This window comes from Oncorhynchus keta, chromosome 5 (genome assembly GCF_023373465.1).
Source record: "Oncorhynchus keta strain PuntledgeMale-10-30-2019 chromosome 5, Oket_V2, whole genome shotgun sequence".
Classification (NCBI taxonomy): domain Eukaryota; kingdom Metazoa; phylum Chordata; class Actinopteri; order Salmoniformes; family Salmonidae; genus Oncorhynchus; species Oncorhynchus keta.
Window position 1 is genome coordinate 37,378,536 of NC_068425.1, and position 25,688 is coordinate 37,404,223.

Genomic DNA, 25,688 nt, shown 5'->3' on the forward strand with positions numbered 1-25,688 from the left:
CTGATTGACTGACTGAACACTGCTGTATAACATCTCTTTATTGCACAGATAACAGATCATATACATGTACGCATCTAAATAGATTTTAAAACACTTGCAGTAATAATTATGTTTGTTCAACATTGGAATGGATCTTCACTTCACATGGAATCAAAGGCAAAGTAACAGAAGTGCAAAAATAAAACCATTGAATAAATAAAAACATTAAAATTAACTGATAGAGGAATAACAGCTTATAAAAGCGTCGAGGAGGCATGAACGTTTACTCTTCAAAAGCTGGGAATGTCCGTTTCCCGTTACACTTCACATAAAAGCATTATTCCAAGGAATATAGAGTCAGAAACCTTACAAGTTAATTTCACTATGAAGAGCCACTGTGTTTCATGTCTCATACTACTGCTGAGTAGTGTAGTCTACACAACATAACAGTATGGGTTTACCACAGTCTGCTTGACAAATGTAGTTTCCAATACCTTTTCCACACTGCTGAGTAGTGTAGTCTACACAACATAACAGTATGGGTTTACCACAGTCTGCTTGACAAATGTAGTTTCCAATACCTTTTCCACACTGCTGAGTAGTGTAGTCTACACAACATAACAGTATGGGTTTACCACAGTCTGCTTGACAAATGTAGTTTCCAATACCTTTTTCACACTGCTGAGCAAACCAAGCTGGCCTGGTTACTCATTAACTGTAGATGCTGGAACCGTGTAGGAGAAGACGATGTGTTTGTATCGGTCCCTACCCAAATAAACCATACATTAAAATTACAAATAACTGTGGAAAGGAGGAACGTTAGTATTCAGTAACAAGAGAAGTGTTTCAGACTAAAACAACACATTGATTCATAACGAGGTCCTAGTTAGTTAGTACTATACAACAGGGAGGTCCTACCTAGTTAGTTAGTACTATACAACAGGGAGGTCCTAGTTAGTTAGTACTATACAACAGGGAGGTCCTAGTTAGTTAGTACTATACAACAGGGAGGTCCTAGTTAGTTAGTACTATACAACAGGGAGGTCCTAGTTAGTTAGTACTATACAACAGGGAGGTCCTAGTTAGTTAGTACTATACAACAGGGAGGGCCAAGCTAGTTAGTACTATACAACAGGGAGGTCCTAGTTAGTTAGTACTATACAACAGGGAGGTCCTAGTTAGTTAGTACTATACAACAGGGAGGTCCTAGTTAGTTAGTACTATACAACAGGGAGGTCCTAGTTAGTTAGTACTATACAACAGGGAGGTCCTAGTTAGTACTATACAACAGGGAGGTCCTAGTTAGTACTATACAACAGGGAGGTCCTAGTTAGTTAGTACTATACAACAGGGAGGTCCTAGTTAGTTAGTACTATACAACAGGGAGGTCCTAGTTAGTTAGTACTATACAACAGGGAGGTCCTAGTTAGTTAGTACTATACAACAGGGAGGTCCTAGTTAGTTAGTACTATACAACAGGGAGGTCCTAGTTAGTTAGTACTATACAACAGGGAGGTCCTAGTTAGTACTATACAACAGTGGAGGTCCTAGTTAGTTAGTACTATACAACAGGGAGGTCCTAGTTAGTTAGTACTATACAACAGGGAGGTCCTAGTTAGTTAGTACTATACAACAGGGAGGTCCTAGTTAGTACTATACAACAGGGAGGTCCTAGTTAGTACTATACAACAGGGAGGTCCTAGTTAGTTAGTACTATACAACAGGGAGGTCCTAGTTAGTTAGTACTATACAACAGGGAGGTCCTAGTTAGTTAGTACTATACAACAGGGAGGTCCTAGTTAGTTAGTACTATACAACAGGGAGGTCCTAGTTAGTTAGTACTATACAACAGGGAGGTCCTAGTTAGTACTATAAAACAGGGAGGTCCTAGTTAGTTAGTACTTTACAACAGATGACGCACCGAGAGATACATGTACCCAATCCTAAATCAACCCCTAGTCCCTACTTGTCTAGATCAGAATGCAGTGTTTCCCCTATATTCATTCCCATAGACTTCTAGTCAATGCACTAACGACCCCCATCTCGGGGAAACACTGAATGTATTGGATAGATATGGTAGTAGCCCCACCATATTGCTTAGTCCTATACTTTCTTCACAAGTAGGGAGTGTAGTCTAGGGGTTAGGGGTTGATTTGGGACTGAATTAAAGCAGCTGTAACACATGGAAGGGCCCTAAACCCTGGAATACTAAACACTGGTAATGTATGTGGACTTTGATCCGGCTGTTCTCCTGTAAATTATACAAACAAAACACACTTCAATTCAGACAATATTTTCAAGACATCCCTTTTATCTGGGTTGGTTTGTGTGAAGGATTTGGACAGAACACCGAGGCATTCTGACGGTCAGCTAACACCGAGGCATTCTGACGGTCAGCTAACACCGAGGCATTCTGACGGTCAGCTAACACCTAGGCATTCTGACGGTCAGCTAACACCTAGGCATTCTGACGGTCAGCTAACACCGAGGCATTCTGACGGTCAGCTAACACCGAGGCATTCTGACGGTCAGCTAACACCTAGGCATTCTGACGGTCAGCTAACACCTAGGCATTCTGACGGTCAGCTAACACCTAGGCATTCTGACGGTCAGCTAACACCTAGGCATTCTGACGGTCAGCTAACACCTAGGCATTCTGACGGTCAGCTAACACCTAGGCATTCTGACGGTCAGCTAACACCTAGGCATTCTGACGGTCAGCTAACACCTAGGCATTCTGACGGTCAGCTAACACCGAGGCATTCTGACGGTCAGCTAACACCTAGGCATTCTGACGGTCAGCTAACACCGAGGCATTCTGACGGTCAGCTAACACCTAGGCATTCTGACGGTCAGCTAACACCGAGGCATTCTGACGGTCAGCTAACACCGAGGCATTCTGACGGTCAGCTAACACCTAGGCATTCTGACGGTCAGCTAACACCTAGGCATTCTGACGGTCAGCTAACACCGAGGCATTCTGACGGTCAGCTAACACCTAGGCATTCTGACGGTCAGCTAACACCGAGGCATTCTGACGGTCAGCTAACACCGAGGCATTCTGACGGTCAGCTAACACCGAGGCATTCTGACGGTCAGCTAACACCGAGGCATTCTGACGGTCAGCTAACACCGAGGCATTCTGACGGTCAGCTAACACCTAGGCATTCTGACGGTCAGCTAACACCTAGGCATTCTGACGGTCAGCTAACACCGAGGCATTCTGACGGTCAGCTAACACCGAGGCATTCTGACGGTCAGCTAACACCGAGGCATTCTGACGGTCAGCTAACACCTAGGCATTCTGACGGTCAGCTAACACCGAGGCATTCTGACGGTCAGCTAACACCGAGGCATTCTGACGGTCAGCTAACACCTAGGCATTCTGACAGTCAGCTAGCTGCAGGAGGTTAGAACACCTAGGCATTCTGACAGTCAGCTAGCTGCAGGAGGTTAGAACACCGAGGCATTCTGACAGTCAGCTAGCTGCAGGAGGTTAGAACACCTAGGCATTCTGACAGTCAGCTAGCTGCAGGAGGTTAGAACACCGAGGCATTCTGACAGTCAGCTAGCTGCAGGAGGTTAGAACACCTAGGCATTCTGACAGTCAGCTAGCTGCAGGAGGTTAGAACACCTAGGCATTCTGACAGTCAGCTAGCTGCAGGAGGTTAGAACACCGAGGCATTCTGACAGTCAGCTAGCTGCAGGAGGTTAGAACACCTAGGCATTCTGACGGTCAGCTAACACCTAGGCATTCTGACGGTCAGCTAGCTGCAGGAGGTTAGTACACCTAGGCATTCTGACGGTCAGCTAGCTGCAGGAGGTTAGAACACCTAGGCATTCTGACGGTCAGCTAGCTGCAGGAGGTTAGAACACTTAGGCATTCTGACGGTCAGCTAGCTGCAGGAGGTTAGAACACCTAGGCATTCTGACGGTCAGCTAGCTGCAGGAGGTTAGAACACTTAGGCATTCTGACGGTCAGCTAGCTGCAGGAGGTTAGAACACCTAGGCATTCTGACGGTCAGCTAGCTGCAGGAGGTTTAGAACCCCTAGGCATTCTGACGGTCAGCTAGCTGCAGGAGGTTAGAACACCTAGGCATTCTGACGGTCAGCTAGCTGCAGGAGGTTTAGAACCCCTAGGCATTCTGACGGTCAGCTAGCTGCAGGAGGTTAGAACCCCTAGGCATTCTGACGGTCAGCTAGCTGCAGGAGGTTTAGAACCCCTAGGCATTCTGACGGTCAGCTAGCTGCAGGAGGTTAGAACCCCTAGGCATTCTGACGGTCAGCTAGCTGCAGGAGGTTTAGAACCCTAGGCATTCTGACGGTCAGCTAGCTGCAGGAGGTTAGAACCCTAGGCATTCTGACGGTCAGCTAGCTGCAGGAGGTTAGAACACCAAGGCATTCTGACGGTCAGCTAGCTGCAGGAGGTTAGAACACCAAGGCATTCTGACGGTCAGCTAGCTGCAGGAGGTTAGAACACCAAGGCATTCTGACGGTCAGCTAGCTGCAGGAGGTTAGAACACCGAGGCATTCTGACGGTCAGCTAGCTGCAGGAGGTTAGAACACAGAGGCATTCTGACGGTCAGCTAGCTGCAGGAGGTTAGAACACCTAGGCATTCTGACGGTCAGCTAGCTGCAGGAGGTTAGAACACCTAGGCATTCTGACGGTCAGCTAGCTGCAGGAGGTTAAAACACCTAGGCATTCTGACGGTCAGCTAGCTGCAGGAGGTTAGAACTCCTAGGCATTCTGACGGTCAGCTAGCTGCAGGAGGTTAGAACGGTCGGTAGTTCCAGAAACTAGAGAAGACGGAAATCTAGAAGGAGGAAGAGGAGGAAAGTTCCAGTTAATGTGTCATAGTAAGCCAATATAATAAAGGTTTTATAATATAGATCACTAAAGAAGTGCCTTGGCTTTGTGTTGCACATAAGCTTTCAGTTTGATGGTTTTCTGGGATATACGCCACAACTTCTCTGCTTCTCAGTCGATTTAGACTCTTGTTTCCAATGAGCACCGGCAGCGTAGCCTAGTGGTTAGAGCGTTGGACTAGTAACCGGAAGGTTGCAAGTTCAAACCCCCGAGCTGACATGGTACAAATCTGTCGTTCTGCCCCTGAACAGGCAGTTAACTTAATTAACTGTTCATAGGCCGTCATTGAAAATAAGAATTTGGTTTTTTACCTTTATTTAACAAGTCAAGTCAGTTAAGAAAAAATTCTTATTTTCAATGACGGCCTAGGAACAGTGGGTTAACTGCCTCTTCAGGGGCAGAACGACAGATTTGTACCTTGTCAGCTCGGGGATTTAAACTTGCAACCTTTCGGTTACGAGTCCAACGCTCTAACCACTAGGCTACCCTGCCTAGTTAAAATAAAATTAAAATAATACCATTTAGAACTTCTTCACAGAAGCCAAACAGCTCTCCCAGTTCTCTTTTCTGACTCGGACATTTCTTTAGTTTACAGACACACTTGAACAAGGTGAATCAATCTACTTCATACCAACTGACCCACAGCCTGAATCTATGCCAATACCGCAGCTACTCATTCACTTCAGTGTATTCTGTGGACCAATGGGGAGTGTTGGGAAAAAAAGTGTCCTGCTGCCCACAGACGTCACCCACCTTGTCCTTGAGCTGCTGACAGAGCTGCAGGGAGATGGTGAAGAAGATCAGGGTGTTGTTGAGCCAGGGGACAACACACTCCACCTTGTGAACCTGGCTCACCTCAAACTTAGCATTGTTCAGCTCGCTGGGGGGAGACAGCAGGGAAAGAGGTCAACCAGAAAGCAGTTGGATGTATTGGAAAGGGCACTGTGTGTGTTTAAACAAGTTGGGAACTGTGTGTGTGAAAGTGTTCAGAAATGAGAGGACCCGGGGTTAGACCCAACAAGCTTAATTTACTATGCAGCTGACTAGTGACAAAAAATATATATATTTTTTAAAAACAGTAGTCAGTATTGTTAGAGACACATGAATATCTTCACATGAAACGGACATGAAAAGGTCCTGTACTGACCACAGACAGTCCATCTGAACGTGTTAGTGACCGACATGATGTGAAGCCTTATATCAAGCAGAACTTACAACATGGCTCCGGGGTTGTGTAACACGGAGCTTCCAGATGGCTTGAAGTTCTGTTGAAACACCACAGGTAGACAAACTGATGCATCTTCACAATACCACATGTGATTACAGAACTAACAGCTGTGATCTTGTTTTGCGAAAGTCGTCTCAGGGATGGATTCGATCCGCAGACTGTATCGGCATGAGAGTGTGAGTGTGTGAGTGTGTACCTTGGTGGTGTTGGGCTGCATTGCGTGCAGCTGGTAGACAGTCAGACACAGCTTACTCAGGTTGATATAGAAGTTCACCATCACGTCGCCTGGCATTGGAGGAGTGAACATTTTCTGGAGCGAGAGCGAGAGAGAGCGAGAGAGAGCGAGAGAGAGCGAGAGAGAGCGAGAGAGAGCGAGAGAGAGCGAGAGAGCGAGAGAGCGAGAGAGCGAGCGTCATCGTGATGTAAATTGCATACAGTAGACGGCGAGACCAGTTTCTCTGCTATGACCTATAACCTATGACAGACTCACCATGAGGCCGCTGGTGGCCAGCTCCGGCAGGGTCATGGCTGCCGGAGTGGTGAGGCGGTTACGAGCCCTGGTCAGCTGGAGCATCACGCGTCCATCAGCTACAACAACGACATCATCAGTCATCATCAACTACAGTCATCAACTGGGAACAAATACAACCTGAGATATATAGAGGAAATTAAGAGATGCACTCTGGGATGGAAAAGTTGTTCTAGGTAATGAACGGGTACATGGTGGAGCAAAGTTGTAGTCTAATGATGTGTAGTGTAGTCTAATGGTGTGTAGTGTAGTCTAATGATGTGTAGTGTAGTCTAATGATGTGTAGTGTAGTCTAATGATGTGTAGTCTAATGATGTGTAGTCTAATGATGTGTAGTGTAGTCTAATGGTGTGTAGTGTAGACTAATGATGTGTAGTGTAGACTAATGATGTGTAGTGTAGTCTAATAATGTGTAGTGTAGACTAATGGTGTGTAGTGTAGTCTAATGGTGTGTAGTGTAGACTAATGAGTGTAGTAGTGTAGACTAATGATGTGTAGTGTAGTCTAGTGATGTGTAGTCTAATGATGTGTAGTGTAGTCTAATGATGTGTAGTGTAGTCTAATGATGTGTGGTGTAGTCTAGTGATGTGTAGTGTAGACTAATGATGTGTAGTGTAGTCTAATGATGTGTAGTGTAGACTAATGATGTGTAGTCTAGTGATGTGTAGTGTAGTCTAATGATGTGTAGTGTAGTCTAATGATGTGTAGTGTAGACTAATGGTGTGTAGTGTAGTCTAATGGTGTGTAGTGTAGTCTAATGGTGTGTAGTGTAGTCTAATGGTGTGTAGTGTAGTCTAATGGTGTGTAGTGTAGTCTAATGGTGTGTAGTGTAGTCTAATGGTGTGTAGTGTAGTCTAATGGTGTGTAGTGTAATGATGTGTAGTGTAGTCTAATGATGTGTAGTGTAGACTAATGATGTGTAGTGTAGACTAATGATGTGTAGTGTAGTCTAATGGTGTGTAGTGTAGTCTAATGGTGTGTAGTGTAGTCTAATGGTGTGTAGTGTAATGATGTGTAGTGTAGACTAATGATGTGTAGTGTAGACTAATGATGTGTAGTGTAGACTAATGATGTGTAGTGTAGTCTAATGATGTGTAGTGTAGTCTAATGATGTGTAGTGTAGTCTAATGATGTGTAGTGTAGTCTAATGATGTGTAGTGTAGTCTAATGATGTGTAGTGTAGTCTAATGATGTGTAGTGTAGTCTAATGATGTGTAGTGTAGTCTAATGATGTGTAGTGTAGTCTAATGATGTGTAGTGTAGTCTAATGATGTGTAGTGTAGTCTAATGATGTGTAGTGTAGTCTAATGATGTGTAGTGTAGTCTAATGATGTGTAGTGTAGTCTAATGGTGTGTAGTGTAGTCTAATGGTGTGTAGTGTAGTCTAATGGTGTGTAGTGTAGTCTAATGGTGTGTAGTCTAATGATGTGTAGTGTAGTCTAATGATGTGTAGTGTAGTCTAATGATGTGTAGTGTAGTCTAATGATGTGTAGTGTAGTCTAATGATGTGTAGTGTAGTCTAATGATGTGTAGTGTAGTCTAATGGTGTGTAGTCTAGTGATGTGTAGTCTAGTGATGTGTAGTGTTGACATAGAAAAGAGAGGAAAACCACTTCCCCGATAGCTCTGTTATATCTGTTAGCTCCGCTATGACACAAAAAGCCGTTTATTTCTGTCAGTAATTATCAGTGTTTTCCTGGTGGAAACTAACCTCATTACCCTCAGCCCCAGTCTTAAAGTGGTAGCTGTGTGTGTGTTCCTACCTTGTTGACCTCGGCCCCAGTCTTAAAGTGGTAACTCTCATCTCTACCACTCAGCAGCTGCAGAGCCTGATTCACATGGTTCCTAGCATCCTGGATCTGAGGGAGAGACAGGGACAGAGTCAGTATTATTAGATCTGAGAGACGGGGACAGAGTCAGTATTATTAGATCTGAGACGGGGACAGAGTCAGTATTATTAGATCTGAGAGAGAGACGGGGACAGAGTCAGTATTATTAGATCTGAGGGAGGGACAGAGTCAGTATTATTAGATCTGAGAGACGGGGACAGAGTCAGTATTATTAGATCTGAGAGACGGGGACAGAGTCAGTATTATTAGATCTGAGACGGGGACAGAGTCAGTATTATTAGATCTGAGACGGGGACAGAGTCAGTATTATTAGATCTGAGACGGGGACAGAGTCAGTATTATTAGATCTGAGACGGGGACAGAGTCAGTATTATTAGATCTGAGACGGGGACAGAGTCAGTATTATTAGATCTGAGACGGGGACAGAGTCAGTATTATTGAGACGGGGACAGAGTCAAGATCTGAGACGGGGACAGAGTCAGTATTATTAGATCTGAGACGGGGACAGAGTCAGTATTATTAGATCTGAGACGGGGACAGAGTCAGTATTATTAGATCTGAGACGGGGACAGAGTCAGTATTATTAGATCTGAGACGGGGACAGAGTCAGTATTATTAGATCTGAGACGGGGACAGAGTCAGTATTATTAGATCTGAGAGGGGGACAGAGTCAGTATTATTAGATCTGAGAGGGGGACAGAGTCAGTATTATTAGATCTGAGAGAGGGGACAGAGTCAGTATTATTAGATCTGAGAGGGGACAGAGTCAGTATTATTAGATCTGAGAGACGGGGACAGAGTCAGTATTATTAGATCTGAGAGACGGGGACAGAGTCAGTATTATTAGATCTGAGAGACGGGGACAGAGTCAGTATTATTAGATCTGAGACGGGGACAGAGTCAGTATTATTAGATCTGAGACGGGGACAGAGTCAGTATTATTAGATCTGAGGGAGAGACGGGGACAGAGTCAGTATTATTAGATCTGAGACGGGGACAGAGTCAGTATTATTAGATCTGAGGGAGAGACGGGGACAGAGTCAGTATTATTAGATCTGAGACGGGGACAGAGTCAGTATTATTAGATCTGAGGGAGAGACGGGGACAGAGTCAGTATTATTAGATCTGAGAGACGGGGACAGAGTCAGTATTATTAGATCTGAGAGAGGGGGACAGAGTCAGTATTATTAGATCTGAGAGACGGGGACAGAGTCAGTATTATTAGATCTGAGGGAGAGAGGGGGACAGAGTCAGTATTATTAGATCTGAGAGGGGACAGAGTCAGTATTATTAGTTCTGAGACGGGGACAGAGTCAGTATTATTAGATCTGAGACGGGGACAGAGTCAGTATTATTAGATCTGAGACGGGGACAGAGTCAGTATTATTAGATCTGAGACGGGGACAGAGTCAGTATTATTAGATCTGAGACGGGGACAGAGTCAGTATTATTAGATCTGAGACGGGGACAGAGTCAGTATTATTAGATCTGAGACGGGGACAGAGTCAGTATTATTAGATCTGAGACGGGGACAGAGTCAGTATTATTAGATCTGAGACGGGGACAGAGTCAGTATTATTAGATCTGAGACGGGGACAGAGTCAGTATTATTAGATCTGAGACGGGGACAGAGTCAGTATTATTAGATCTGAGACGGGGACAGAGTCAGTATTATTAGATCTGAGGGACAGGGACAGAGTCAGTATTATTAGATCTGAGAGAGGGGGACAGAGTCAGTATTATTAGATCTGAGGGAGAGACGGGGACAGAGTCAGTATTATTAGATCGGAGGGAGAGATGGGAATTTAGGAATGTGGCCAGGGTGTACACCCCTACTCTGACATTAAATGTTATGGGATTTGGAATGACCACAGAGAGTCAGGACACCCATTTTAACGTCCCATCTGAAACACGGCACCCTACGCAGGGCCATGTCCCCAAATGTAATCAAGGTTTGAAATGATTATGGTTTTAATCTAATATTATATCTGTTTAGGCTTCTCGCGGTCAATTCGCAATCTATAAATATTGGTTTTATTTTGTACTGACTCCCGACCATCCTCTGAAGAAAAAGTTGTGACTGAATCTAGTTGATGATTCTTGGTTTAGAGGTAGCAACAAAGGCATTTCACTGTACTTGTGCACATGACATTACAACTTGAAACGAGACAGAGACACAGAGAGACACAGAGAGACACAGAGAGACACAGAGAGACACACAGAGACACAGAGAGACAGAGAGACAGAGAGACACAGAGACACAGAGACACAGAGACACAGAGAGACAGAGAGACAGAGACACAGACACACACAGTACCTGTTGTAATTTCCAGTGCTTATCATCCCTGAATGTGAAATGCATCACTTGGTTGCTTTTAGCAGTTTTCAGATTGATGTCCTGTGAAGATAAAGCAATCAAACACATTACAGACAGAACCTGACATTGTGACATGTTCTCTACTAAAACACATTACAGACAAAACCTGACATTGTGACATGTTCTCTACTAAAACACATTACAGACAGAACCTGACATTGTGACATGTTCTCTCTACTAAAACACATTACAGACAGAACCTGACATTGTAACATGTTCTCTCTACTAAAACACATTCCAGACAGAACCTGACATTGTAACATGTTCTCTCTACTAAAACACATTCCAGACAGAACCTGACATTGTGACATGTTCTCTGTACTAAAACACATTACAGACAGAACCTGACATTGTGACATGTTCTCTGTACTAAAACACATTACAGACAGAACCTGACATTGTGACATGTTCTCCACTAAAACACATTACATACAGAACCTGACATTGTGACATGTTCTCTCCACTAAAACACATTACAGACAGAACCTGACATTGTGACATGTTCTCTCTACTAAAACACATTCCAGACAGAACCTGACATTGTAACATGTTCTCTCTACTAAAACACATTCCAGACAGAACCTGACATTGTAACATGTTCTCTCTACTAAAACACATTATAGACAGAACCTGACATTGTAACATGTTCTCTCTACTAAAACACATTACAGACAGAACCTGACATTGTAACATGTTCTCTCTACTAAAACACATTACAGACAGAACCTGACATTGTAACATGTTCTCTGTACTAAAACACATTACAGACAGAACCTGACATTGTAACATGTTCTCTCTACTAAAACACATTCCAGACAGAACCTGACATTGTGACATGTTCTCCACTAAAACACATTACATACAGAACCTGACATTGTGACATGTTCTCTACTAAAACACATTACAGACAGAACCTGACATTGTAACATGTTCTCTACTAAAACACATTACAGACAGAACCTGACATTGTAACATGTTCTCTGTGCTAAAACACATTACAGACAGAACCTGACATTGTAACATGTTCTCTCTACTAAAACACATTACAGACAGAACCTGACATTGTGACATGTTCTCTCTACTAAAACACATTACAGACAGAACCTGACATTGTGACATGTTCTCTACTAAAACACATTACAGACAGAACCTGACATTGTAACATGTTCTCTACTAAAACACATTACAGACAGAACCTGACATTGTGACATGTTCTCTACTAAAACACATTACAGACAGAACCTGACATTGTGACATGTTCTCTACTAAAACACATTACAGACAGAACCTGACATTGTAACATGTTCTCTACTAAAACACATTACAGACAGAACCTGACATTGTGACATGTTCTCTGTGCTAAAACACATTACAGACAGAACCTGACATTGTAACATGTTCTCTCTACTAAAACACATTACAGACAGAACCTGACATTGTAACATGTTCTCTACTAAAACACATTACAGACAGAACCTGACATTGTAACATGTTCTCTACTAAAACACATTACAGACAGAACCTGACATTGTGACATGTTCCCTGTGCTAAAACACATTACAGACAGAACCTGACATTGTAACATGTTCTCTACTAAAACACATTACAGACAGAACCTGACATTGTAACATGTTCTCTGTACTAAAACACATTACAGACAGAACCTGACATTGTAACATGTTCTCTCTACTAAAACACATTACAGACAGAACCTGACATTGTAACATGTTCTCTCTACTAAAACACATTACAGACAGAACCTGACATTGTGACATGTTCTCTACTAAAACACATTACAGACAGAACCTGACATGTTGTCTACTAAAACACATTACAGACAGAACCTGACATTGTGACATGTTCTCTACTAAAACACATTACAGACAGAACCTGACATTGTAACATGTTCTCTCCACTAAAACACAATACAGACAGAACCTGACATTGTAACATGTTCTCTCTACTAAAACACATTACAGACAGAACCTGACATTGTAACATGTTCTCTCTACTAAAACACATTACAGACAGAACCTGACATTGTAACATGTTCTCTACTAAAACACATTACAGACAGAACCTGACATTGTGACATGTTCCCTGTGCTAAAACACATTACAGACAGAACCTGACATTGTAACATGTTCCCTGTGCTAAAACACATTACAGACAGAACCTGACATTGTAACATGTTCTCTGTACTAAAACACATTACAGGCAGAACCTGACATTGTGACATGTTCTCTACTAAAACACATTACAGACAGAACCTGACATTGTGACATGTTCTCTCTACTAAAACACATTACAGACAGAACCTGACATTGTGACATGTTCTCTACTAAAACACATTACAGGCAGAACCTGACATTGTGACATGTTCTCTACTAAAACACATTACAGACAGAACCTGACATTGTGACATGTTCTCTCTACTAAAACACATTACAGACAGAACATGACATTGTAACATGTTCTCTACTAAAACACATTACAGACAGAACCTGACATTGTGACATGTTCTCTACTAAAACACATTACAGACAGAACCTGACATGTTCTCTACTAAAACACATTACAGGCAGAACCTGACATTGTAACATGTTCTCTACTAAAACACATTACAGACAGAACCTGACATTGTAACATGTTTCTCTACTAAAACACATTACAGACAGAACCCATTGTGACATTACTAAAACACATTACAGACAGAACCTGACATTGTAACATGTTCTCTCTACTAAAACACATTACAGACAGAACCTGACATTGTGACATGTTCTCTGTGCTAAAACACATTACAGACAGAACCTGACATTGTAACATGTTCTCTCTACTAAAACACATTACAGACAGAACCTGACATTGTGACATGTTCTCTACTAAAACACATTACAGACAGAACCTGACATTGTAACATGTTCTCTGTGATAAAACACATTACAGACAGAACCTGACATTGTGACATGTACAGACAGAACCTCTGTAACACTAAAACACATTACAGACAGAACCTGACATTGTGACATGTTCTCTACTAAAACACATTACAGACAGAACCTGACATTGTAACATGTTCTCTACTAAAACACATTACAGACAGAACCTGACATTGTAACATGTTCTCCACTAAAACACATTACAGACAGAACCTGACATTGTGACATGTTCTCTGTACTAAAACACATTACAGACAGAACCTGACATTGTGACATGTTCTCCACTAAAACACATTACAGACAGAACCTGACATTGTGACATGTTCTCTCTACTAAAACACATTACAGACAGAACCTGACATTGTGACATGTTCATCTACTAAAACACATTATAGACAGAACCTGACATTGTAACATGTTCTCTACTAAAACACATTACAGACAGAACCTGACATTGTAACATGTTCTCTGTACTAAAACACATTACAGACAGAACCTGACATTGTGACATGTTCTCTACTAAAACACATTACAGACAGAACCTGACATTGTAACATGTTCTCTGTGCTAAAACACATTACAGACAGAACCTGACATTGTGACATGTTCTCTCTACTAAAACACATTACAGACAGAACCTGACATTGTAACATGTTCTCTGTGCTAAAACACATTACAGACAGAACCTGACATTGTGACATGTTCTCTACTAAAACACATTACAGACAGAACCTGACATTGTGACATGTTCTCTCTACTAAAACACATTACAGACAGAACCTGACATTGTGACATGTTCTCTACTAAAACACATTACAGACAGAACCTGACATTGTAACATGTTCTCTACTAAAACACATTACAGACAGAACCTGACATTGTGACATGTTCCCTGTGCTAAAACACATTACAGACAGAACCTGACATTGTAACATGTTCTCTACTAAAACACATTACAGACAGAACCTGACATTGTAACATGTCTCTCTACTAAAACACATTACAGACAGAACCTGACATTGTAACATGTCTCTCTACTAAAACACATTACAGACAGAACCTGACATTGTAACATGTTCTCTACTAAAACACATTACAGACAGAACCTGACATTGTGACATGTTCTCTACTAAAACACATTACAGACAGAACCTGACATTGTGACATGTTCTCTACTAAAACACATTACAGACAGAACCTGACATTGTGACATGTTCTCTACTAAAACACATTACAGACAGAACCTGACATTGTGACATGTTCTCTACTAAAACACATTACAGACAGAACCTCTGACATGCTAAAACACATTACAGAAAGAACCTGACATTGTAACATGTTCTCTACTACAGAAAACACATTACAGACAGAACCTGACATTGTGACATGTTCTCTACTAAAACACATTACAGACAGAACCTGACATGTAACATGTTCTCTACTAAAACACATTACAGACAGAACCTGACATTGTGACATGTTCTCTGTGCTAAAACACATTACAGACAGAACCTGACATTGTAACATGTTCTCTCTACTAAAACACATTACAGACAGAACCTGACATTGTAACATGTTCTCTACTAAAACACATTACAGACAGAACCTGACATTGTGACATGTTCTCTACTAAAACACATTACAGACAGAACCTGACATTGTGACATGTTCTCTGCTAAAACACATTACAGACAGAACCTGACATTGTGACATGTTCTCTACTAAAACACATTACAGACAGAACCTGACATTGTGACATGTTCTCTACTAAAACACATTACAGACAGAACCTGACATTGTAACATGTTCTCTACTAAAACACATTACAGACAGAACCTGACATTGTGACATGTTCTCTGTGCTAAAACACATTACAGAAAGAACCTGACATGTAACATGTTCTCTACTAAAACACATTACAGACAGAACCTGACATTGTGACATGTTCTCTACTAAAACACATTACAGACAGAACCTGACATTGTGACATGTTCTCTCTACTAAAACACATTACAGACAGAACCTGACATTGTAACATGTTCTCTACTAAAACACATTACAGACAGAACCTGACATTGTGACATGTTCTCTACTAAAACACATTACAGACAGAACCTGACATTGTGACATGTTCTCTACTAAAACACATTACAGACAGAACCTGACATTGTGACATGTTCTCTACTAAAACACATTACAGACAGAACCTGACATTGTGACATGTTCTCTACTAAAACACATTACAGACAGAACCTGACATTGTGACATGTTCTCTACTAAAACACATTACAGACAGAACCTGACATTGTGACATGTTCTCTACTAAAACACATTACAGACAGAACCTGACATTGTAACATGTTCTCTACTAAAACACATTACAGACAGAACCTGACATTGTGACATGTTCTCTACTAAAACACATTACAGACAGAACCTGACATTGTGACATGTTCTCTACTAAAACACATTACAGACAGAACCTGACATTGTGACATGTTCTCTGTGCTAAAACACATTACAGACAGAACCTGACATTGTAACATGTTCTCTACTAAAACACATTACAGACAGAACCTGACATTGTAACATGTTCTCTACTAAAACACATTACAGACAGAACCTGACATTGTGACATGTTCTCTACTAAAACACATTACAGACAGAACCTGACATTGTGACATGTTCTCTACTAAAACACATTACAGACAGAACCTGACATTGTGACATGTTCTCTACTAAAACACATTACAGACAGAACCTGACATTGTGACATGTTCCCTGTGCTAAAACACATTACAGACAGAACCTGACATTGTGACATGTTCTCTACTAAAACACATTACAGACAGAACCTGACATTGTGACATGTTCTCTACTAAAACACATTACAGACAGAACCTGACATTGTGACATGTTCTCTACTAAAACACATTACAGACAGAACCTGACATTGTGACATGTTCTCTCTACTAAAACACATTACAGACAGAACCTGACATTGTAACATGTTCTCTACTAAAACACATTACAGACAGAACCTGACATTGTGACATGTTCTCTCTACTAAAACACATTACAGACAGAACCTGACATTGTGACATGTTCTCCACTAAAACACATTACAGACAGAACCTGACATTGTGACATGTTCCCTCTGCTAAAACACATTACAGACAGAACCTGACATTGTGACATGTTCTCTGTACTAAAACACATTACAGACAGAACCTGACATTGTGACATGTTCTCTACTAAAACACATTACAGACAGAACCTACAGACATGTTCTCTCTACTAAAACACATTACAGACAGAACCTGACATTGTGACATGTTCTCTCTACTAAAACACATTACAGATAGAACCTGACATTGTGACATGTTCTCTCTACTAAAACACATTACAGACAGAACCTGACATGTTGTCTACTAAAACACATTACAGACATTGTGACATGTTCTCTACTAAAACACATTACAGACAGAACCTGACATTGTAACATGTTCTCTCTACTAAAACACATTACAGACAGAACCTGACATTGTGACATGTTCCCTGTTCTAAAACACATTACAGACAGAACCTGACATTGTGACATGTTCTCTACTAAAACACATTACAGACAGAACCTGACATTGTGACATGTTCTCTACTAAAACACATTACAGACAGAACCTGACATTGTGACATGTTCTCTACTAAAACACATTACAGACAGAACCTGACATGTTGTCTACTAAAACACATTACAGACAGAACCTGACATTGTGACATGTTCTCTACTAAAACACATTACAGACAGAACCTGACATTGTGACATGTTCTCTACTAAAACACATTACAGGCAGAACCTGACATTGTGACATGTTCTCTACTAAAACACATTACAGACAGAACCTGACATTGTGACATGTTCTCTGTACTAAAACACATTACAGACAGAACCTGACATTGTGACATGTTCTCTGTACTAAAACACATTACAGACAGAACCTGACATTGTAACATGTTCTCTACTAAAACACACATTATAGACAGAACCTGACATTGTAACATGTTCTCTACTAAAACACATTACAGACAGAACCTGACATTGTGACATGTTCTCTACTAAAACACATTACAGACAGAACCTGACATTGTGACATGTTCTCTACTAAAACACATTACAGACAGAACCTGACATTGTAACATGTTCTCTACTAAAACACATTACAGACAGAACCTGACATTGTGACATGTTCCCTGTGCTAAAACACATTACAGACAGAACCTGACATTGTGACATGTTCTCTCTACTAAAACACATTACAGACAGAACCTGACATTGTGACATGTTCCCTGTGCTAAAACACATTACAGACAGAACCTGACATTGTGACATGTTCTCTGTACTAAAACACAGTCAAACACTGCCGGTGAGAATGTTTACAGAGAACAGTCTAGAACCAGAGGAAGGAGAGACACTCACAGCTTGAGTCAGAGCTTCTCCCTGTAGAGTCAGTACTCCTTTCACCTGGTCCATGCTGTGAAGACAAGACAGCAGGACTCACAAGACTCATAACGACACTGTCCCAGACAGAACCCTGTCCCCTACACACTACTGTTGACCTGAGTCCTATGTCATAACGACACTGTGGAAGTCCCAGACAGAACCCTGTCCCCTACACACTACTGTTGACCTGAGTCCTATGTCATAACGACACTGTGGAAGTCCCAGACAGAACCCTGTCCCCTACACACTACTGTTGACCTGAGTCCTATGTCATAACGACACTGTGGAAGTCCCAGACAGAACCCTGTCCCCTACACACTACTGTTGACCTGAGTCCTATGTCATAACGACACTGTGGAAGTCCCAGACAGAACCCTGTCCCCTACACACTACTGTTGACCTGAGTCCTATGTCATAACGACACTGTGGAAGTCCCAGACAGAACCCTGTCCCCTACACACTACACTACTGTTGACCTGAGTCCTATGTCATAATGTCACCTTGTCATAGACTCAAATCCCGGCAGATTAGAAAGGTGTTGATGTCTGTAAACAGAAGGTTGTGTAATGTATAAACATGTTAACAGAAGGGGGTTAACTGCCTTGTTCAGGGGCAGAACGACAGATTTTTACCTGGTCAGCTCTGGGATTTTATCAAGCAACCTTTCAGTTACTGGCCCAACGCTTTTACCGCCCCTCTAACCACTAGGCTCCCTGCCTCTGACCACTAGGCTACCTGCCTCTGACCACTAGGCTACCTGCCTCTGACCACTAGGCTACCTGCCTCTGACCACTAGGCTACCTGCTCTGACCGCTAGGCTACCTGCTCTAACCGCTAGGCTACCTGCTCTAACCGCTAGGCTACCTGCTCTAACCACTAGGCTACCTGCTCTAACCACTAGGCTACCTGCTTCTAACCACTAGGCTACCTGCTTCTAACCACTAGGCTACCTGCTTCTAACCACTAGGCTACCTGCCTCTAACCACTAGGCTACCTGCCTCTAACCACTAGGCTACCTGCTCTAACCACTAGGCTAACCACTAGGCTACCTGCTCTAACCACTAGGCTACCTGCTCTAACCACTAGGCTAACCACTAGGCTACCTGCTCTAACCACTAGGCTACCTGCTCTAACCACTAGGCTACCTGCTCTAACCACTAGGCTAACCACTAGGCTACCTGCTCTAACCACTAGGCTACCTGCTCTAACCACTAGGCTACCTGCTCTGACCACTAGGCTACCTGCCACCCCCAGAAGAAAAGGTAAATAACATAATCTGACATGCGTTTCTAATCTGTCATGTGTCACTAACTCAACCAATCAAATCACCCAACTGATCAATTAACCAATCAAATCAACGAATGAATCCCTCCAAGACTTACGTTGAGCTGCCCAGGATGAAGTTCTCCTGTTTCAGTTGGTTCTCCAGTCCTGGGGTGGGAATGGAGAACCTCCTGGATGCCTCCTGGTGACATAAACATAGAACACAATCTAGTTATACAGAACACAATCTAGTTCTACAGTACACAATCTAGTTCTACAGTACACAATCTAGTTCTAGTTCTACAGTACACAATCTAGTTCTACAGTACAATCTACAGTTCTACAGTACACAATCTACAGTACACAATCTAGTTCTACAGAACACAATCTAGTTCTACAGTACACAATCTAGTTCTACAGACACACAATACACAATCTAGTTCTACAGTACACAATCTAGTTATACAGAACACAATCTAGTTCTACAGAACACAATCTAGTTACAGACACAATCTAGTTATACAGTTACAGACACAATCTAGTTATACAGTACACAATCTAGTTATACAGTACACAATCTAGTTATACAGACACAATCTACAGTTCTAGTTATACAGAACACAATCTAGTTACAGACACAATCTAGTTCTACAGAACACAATCTAGTTATACAGAACACAATCTAGTTACAGACACAATCTAGTTACAGACACAATCTAGTTACAGACACAATCTAGTTACAGACACAATCTAGTTACAGACACAATCTAGTTACAGACACAATCTAGTTACAGACACAATCTAGTTACAGACACAATCTAGTTACAGACACAATCTAGTTACAGACACAATCTAGTTACAGACACAATCTACACTGAACAAATATATAAATGCAACATGTAAAGCTTATTCCCTCAAATGTTGTGCTCAAATGTGTTTACATCACTGTTAGAGAGCATTTCTCCTTTACCAAGATAATCCATCCACCTGACAGGTGTGGCGTATCAAGAAGCAGATTAAACAACATAACCATTACACAGGTGCACCTTGTGCTGGGGACAATAAAAGGCCACTCTAAAATTTGCAGTTGTGTCACACAACACAATGCCACAGAGGTCTCCAGTTGAGGGAGTGTGCAATTGGCATGCTGACTGCAGGAATGTCCACCAGATGTTGCCAGAAAAGTGAATGTTAATTTCTCTACTATAAGCCACCTCCAACCTCGTTTTAGAGCATTTGGCAGTGCGTCCAACCGGCCTCACAACCGCAGACCACGTGTATGGCGTTGTGGGCAAGCGGTTTGCTGATGTGAACAGAGTGCCCCATGGTGACAGTGGGGTTATGGTATGGGCAGGCATAAGCTACGGACAACAAACACAACTGCATTTTAATCTATGGTAATTTGAATGCACAAAAATACCCTGACGAGATGCTGATGCCCATTGTGAGGCCCAATTGTTTTGCAAGGTATGTGTGACCAACAGATGCATATCTGTATTCCCAGTCATGTGAAAGCCATAGATTATGGCCTAATGAATTAATTTAATTTGACTGATTTCATCATATGAACTGTAACTCAGTAAAATCAATGAAATTGCTGCATGTTGCGTTTATATTTTGGTTCAGTATAATAAACCTGTACACAATCGAGTTACAGCACTGTAAATATCTCCATCAATAATTCAATCAAATGTCTTGAGAAGCGCGAGTACAAAGAGCAATCAACTCTGACAACAGAACGCCGAAATCAAACAACATTTGAAGAATTTAGTTACACAACAAACTAGCCAAAGTTAAAATGCACTTGTTCTACATGGTTTATCCTTAGTCATGATAATCTCCTCTTATAGGATCCTCCTTGATGGCTCTGGGGTCAGTGTACCACAGCTAGGTCCAATATATGGTTTATCCTTAGTCATGATAATCTCCTCTTATAGGATCCTCCTCGATGGCTCTGGGGTCAGTGTACCACAGCTAGGTCCAATCGATGGCTCTGGGGTCAGTGTACCACAGCTAGGTCCAACCCAATATTGACCACTCAGCAGTGTTAAGACAGTCTTGTGTTGTGGTCGGAGCTCTTTGATCCCATGGAGCCAATACTTAGTTGTTGGGTTGAGCCTACAGTCGTGGCCAAAAGTTTTGAGAATGACACAAATATTAATTTTCTGCTTCAGTGTCTTTAGATATTTTTGTCAGATGTTACTATGGAATACTAAAGTATATTTACAAGCATTTCATAAGTGTCAAAGGCTTTATTGACAATTACATGAAGTTGATTGATGCAAAGAGTCAATATTTGCAATGTTGACCCTTCTTTTTCAAGACCTCTGCAATCCACCCTGGCATGCTGTCAATTAACTTCTGGGCCACATCCTGACTGATGGCAGCCCATTCTTTCATAATCAATGCTTGGAGTTTGTGTGTTTTTGTTTGTCCACCCGCCGCTTGAGGATTGACCACAAGTTCTCAATGGGATTAAGGTCTGGGGAATTTCCTGGCCATGGACCCAAAATATCAATGTTTTGTTCCCTGAGCCACTTAGTTACGACTTTTGCCTTATGGCAAGGTGCTCCATCATGCTGGAAAAGGCATTGTTCATCACCAAACTGTTCCTGGATGGTTGGGAGAAGTTGCTCTCAGGAGGATGTGTTGGTACCATTATTTATTCATGTCTGTGTTCTTAGGCAAAATTCTGAGTGAGCCCACTCCCTTGGCTGAGAAGCAACCCCAACACATGAATGGTCTCAGGATGCTTTACTGTTGGCATGACACAGGACTGATGGTGGCGCTCACCTCGTCTTCTCCAGACAAGCTTTTTTCCAGATGTCCCAAACAACCGGAAAGGGGATTCATCAGAGAAAATGACTTTACCCCAGTCCTCAGCAGTCCAATCCCTGTACCTTTTGCAGAATATCAGTCTGTCCCTGATGTTTTTCCTGGAGAGAAATGGCTTTTTTACTGCCCTTCCTGACACCAAGCCATCCTCCAAAAGTCTTCGCCTCACTGTGTGTGCAGATGCACTCACACCTGCCTGCTGCCATTCCTGAGCAAGCTCTGTACTGGTGGTGCCCCGATCTCGCTGCTGAATCGACTTTAGGAGATGGTCCTGGCGCTTTCTGGAATTTCTTGGGCACCCTGAAGCCTTCTTCGCAACAATTGAACCGCTCTTCTTGATGATCCGATAAATGGTTGATTTAAGTGCAATTTTACTGGCAGCAATATCCTTGCCTGTGAAGCCAATTTTGTGCAAAGCAATGATGATGGCATGTGTTTCCTTCCCTGTCTCAGCCTCCAGTATTTATGCTGCAGTAGTTTATGTGTCGGGGGGCTAGGGTCAGTTTGTTATATCTGGAGTACTTCTTCTGTCCTATTCGGTGTCCTGTGTGAATCTAAGTGTGCGTTCTCTAATTCTCTCCTTCTCTCTTTCTCTCTCTCGGAGGACCTGAGCCCTAGGACCATGCCCCAGGACTACCTGACATGATGTCTCCTTGCTGTCCCCAGTCCACCTGACCGTGCTGCTGCTCCAGTTTCAACTGTTCTGCCTTATTATTATACGACCATGCTGGTCATTTATGAACATTTGAACATCTTGGCCATGTTCTGTTATAATCTCCACCCAGCACAGCCAGAAGAGGACTGGCCACCCCTCATAGCCTGGTTCCTCTCTAGGTTTCTTCCTAGGTTTTGGCCTTTCTAGTGAGTTTTCCTAGCCACCGTGCTTCTACACCTGCATTGCTTGCTGTTTGGGGTTTTAGGCTGGGTTTCTGTACAGCACTTTGAGGTATCAGCTGATGTACAAAGGGCTTTATAAATACATTTGATTTGAGGTAGTCATGGTTGACAGAGGAAAAACAATGATTCCAAGCACCACCCTCCTTTTGAAGATTCCAGTCTGTTATTCAAACTCAATCTGCATGACAGAGTGATCTCCAGCCTTGTCCTCGTCAACACTCACACCTGTGTTAAAGAGAGAATCACTGACATGATGTCAGCTGGTCCTTTTGTGGCAGGGCTGAAATGCAGTGGAAATGTTTTTGGGGGATTCAGTTCATTTGCATGACAAAGAGGGAGTTTGATCAGATTAATTGCAATTCATCTGATCACTCTTCATAACATTCTGGAGTATATGCAAATTGCCATCATACAAACTGAGGCAGCAGACTTTGTGAAAATTAATATTTATGTCATTCTCAAAACTTTTGGCCACGACTGTAGACGCTGATCTTGGATCAGTTTGGGATTTTCCCCCACTAACGGTAAGGTTAGGATAGGGAGAGAGGAAGCTGATCTTAGATCTGTACAAAAGAGAAACTTCACCCCAGAACTAATATTTACCTTCAGTATATCCTGGAGCTGCTTCAAAACAGCATGGACCTCCTCTTTCAGCAACCAGTTAAACTCCTCCTCCTGAGGGGAAGGAAGGGAGGGAGAGAACGAGAGAGGGGTGGGGTGAATGAGAGAGAGGAGACAAACAAGATAGTTATTGTGGTGGTCAGCAGAGATAAGGATAGATAGGCTTATTCTGTTCTAGAATGATCACATTATCGTGGTTCCAATTAGAATTCCACGGGTGTTCTGAGAATGCCGTGGTTCTACTTCCCTGAATGCAGAGGAATCATAGAATTAGAGTGAATCATTCTAAAGCTATGGTAGAAATGTCATCTGTCAGGAAGCAACAGAGACATGTTGCTCTTGTGCCTGTGTATCTACATTACATACCAGTACCTTTAAGAGACCTGCTTCTGTATACTAGCTGTATAGAAAGCCCTGCATATATCTTCTCATATCTTCTCTCTTGGATGAAGCCCACCCCTGAGGACTGAATGTGACGCTTGACACCTATGGATCTATAGGTGGAGCTGTGTACAGAAGGCTAGATATATGGGGTTGGCAGGGCAGCAGTGACCTCACCCATCGAAGGCTGTAAATGTGACAATCATTCAATGTGACTATTATGAGGACTTGGATCATACTGTACATCACGTTGTCATTGACAACCAGCAGAACAGAGCTTGCCGACGCAAGGCAGCAGAGCAGTTATATTCAGGCGCTACGGCATTGAGTGTACAAAACATTAAGGACGCCTTCCTAATATTGAGTCGTACAGGGATGCTGACTCCCATGTTGACTCCAATGCTTCCCACAGTTGTGTCCAGTTGGCTGGATGTCCTTTGGGTGGTGGACCATTCTTGATACACACAGGAAACTGTTGAGCGTGGAAAAACCCAGTAGCTTTGCAGTTCTTGACACAAATCGGTGCACCAGGCACCTCCTACCCTACCCCGTTCAAAAGGCACTTCAATATTTTGTCTTGCCCGTTCACCCTCTGAATGGCACACATACACAATCTCTCTCTCAAGTCTAAAAAGTCCTTATTAACCGGTCTCAGTCCTCCCCTTCGTCTACACCGGTTGAAGAGGATTTAACAAGTGACAAGAGATCATAGCTTTCACCTGGTCAGTCCATATCAAGGACAGAGCAGGTGTCCTTAATGTCCCTTTTAAATCACGCAAGAAGATCGCATGAGAAAATATACACTCATAATAACAATCAATAGTTGGCTAGAAAAATAGCTAGCTAGACGTCGGTGAATAACTAGCGAGCCAAGGATAACCCATTTATGTTGTTAGCTAGCTTGTCATGATCCCGACCCTTCCAGTTTTGCTTACCAAAACAGCCCTCTCGGCTTGGCTTGGACCCGACATCTTTGGTAGTTCAGATAAAGATCTTTGAGAATTGAGCATTCCCGCAGGCAGACTGGTCCACCAAGTATGTAAACCAGAAGATCTTCAACCCGTCTTCTTCTAGGGTTGTGTTTACGTTCAGCAAGATAGTTTAGTCACACATTAACAATTAATCTTGGCCCCGCCCCGAATCCCTTCTTTGGGAATGCACTTCCGGTTTGCGTCACATTAAAACATTTTCCGCAGCGGCCAAGAAAAGCGGAAAAGAGAGTGGTTGGAGCAGGCAGTTCTTACTATACCTCAGTGAAAGGCAGCAGGCCCCTAAGCTTTTCTCCCTCGGTCGACCTCAAAACATAACAGTACTGTTATCAAGTACCGATTGCAATCTATATCAACTGAATCAGATCTGTATTCTCTTGTGAAAAAAATAATGTTCACTACTGTGTGTGTGTGCGTGCGTGAGAGTTTCATG

At 42.4% G+C, this 25,688-nt stretch overlaps 1 protein-coding gene and 3 long non-coding RNA genes across 74 annotated transcripts; 2 read left to right on the plus strand and 2 right to left on the minus strand.

Annotated features, from left to right (window-relative positions):
• Positions 1 to 20: 20 nt before the first annotated feature.
• Positions 21 to 1,039, minus strand: LOC127930284 (uncharacterized). Its single transcript, XR_008137726.1, has 2 exons — positions 898 to 1,039; positions 21 to 861 (listed from the first exon to the last, which is right to left on the minus strand). It is a non-coding gene; the product is annotated as an uncharacterized LOC127930284 (long non-coding RNA).
• Positions 709 to 2,010, plus strand: LOC127930282 (uncharacterized). Of its 48 annotated transcripts, none has more exons than XR_008137655.1 (6): positions 709 to 858; positions 927 to 1,118; positions 1,151 to 1,246; positions 1,303 to 1,462; positions 1,524 to 1,675; positions 1,864 to 2,010. It is a non-coding gene; the product is annotated as an uncharacterized LOC127930282 (long non-coding RNA). The 48 variants fall into 48 exon arrangements; XR_008137657.1 differs by having other exon boundaries at positions 1,303 to 1,430; XR_008137665.1 differs by having other exon boundaries at positions 1,303 to 1,398.
• Positions 2,011 to 3,354: 1,344 nt separating this feature from the next.
• Positions 3,355 to 4,708, plus strand: LOC127930283 (uncharacterized). 24 transcript variants are annotated; one of them, XR_008137718.1, is made up of 5 exons: positions 3,355 to 3,474; positions 3,518 to 4,191; positions 4,236 to 4,278; positions 4,407 to 4,535; positions 4,579 to 4,708. It is a non-coding gene; the product is annotated as an uncharacterized LOC127930283 (long non-coding RNA). The 24 variants fall into 24 exon arrangements; XR_008137719.1 differs by having other exon boundaries at positions 3,518 to 4,148; positions 4,192 to 4,278; XR_008137713.1 differs by having other exon boundaries at positions 3,518 to 4,104; positions 4,149 to 4,278.
• Positions 4,675 to 25,398, minus strand: LOC127905989 (protein rogdi homolog). The gene is made up of 11 exons (XM_052519840.1): positions 25,202 to 25,398; positions 23,868 to 23,939; positions 19,652 to 19,734; positions 18,246 to 18,300; positions 10,770 to 10,850; positions 8,366 to 8,461; positions 6,565 to 6,693; positions 6,271 to 6,384; positions 6,062 to 6,111; positions 5,600 to 5,726; positions 4,675 to 4,793 (listed from the first exon to the last, which is right to left on the minus strand). Exons 1-11 carry the CDS (start codon positions 25,274 to 25,276, stop codon positions 4,752 to 4,754), a joined length of 924 nt encoding a protein of 307 aa, XP_052375800.1. The 5' UTR covers positions 25,277 to 25,398; the 3' UTR covers positions 4,675 to 4,751.
• Positions 25,399 to 25,688: the final 290 nt, after the last annotated feature.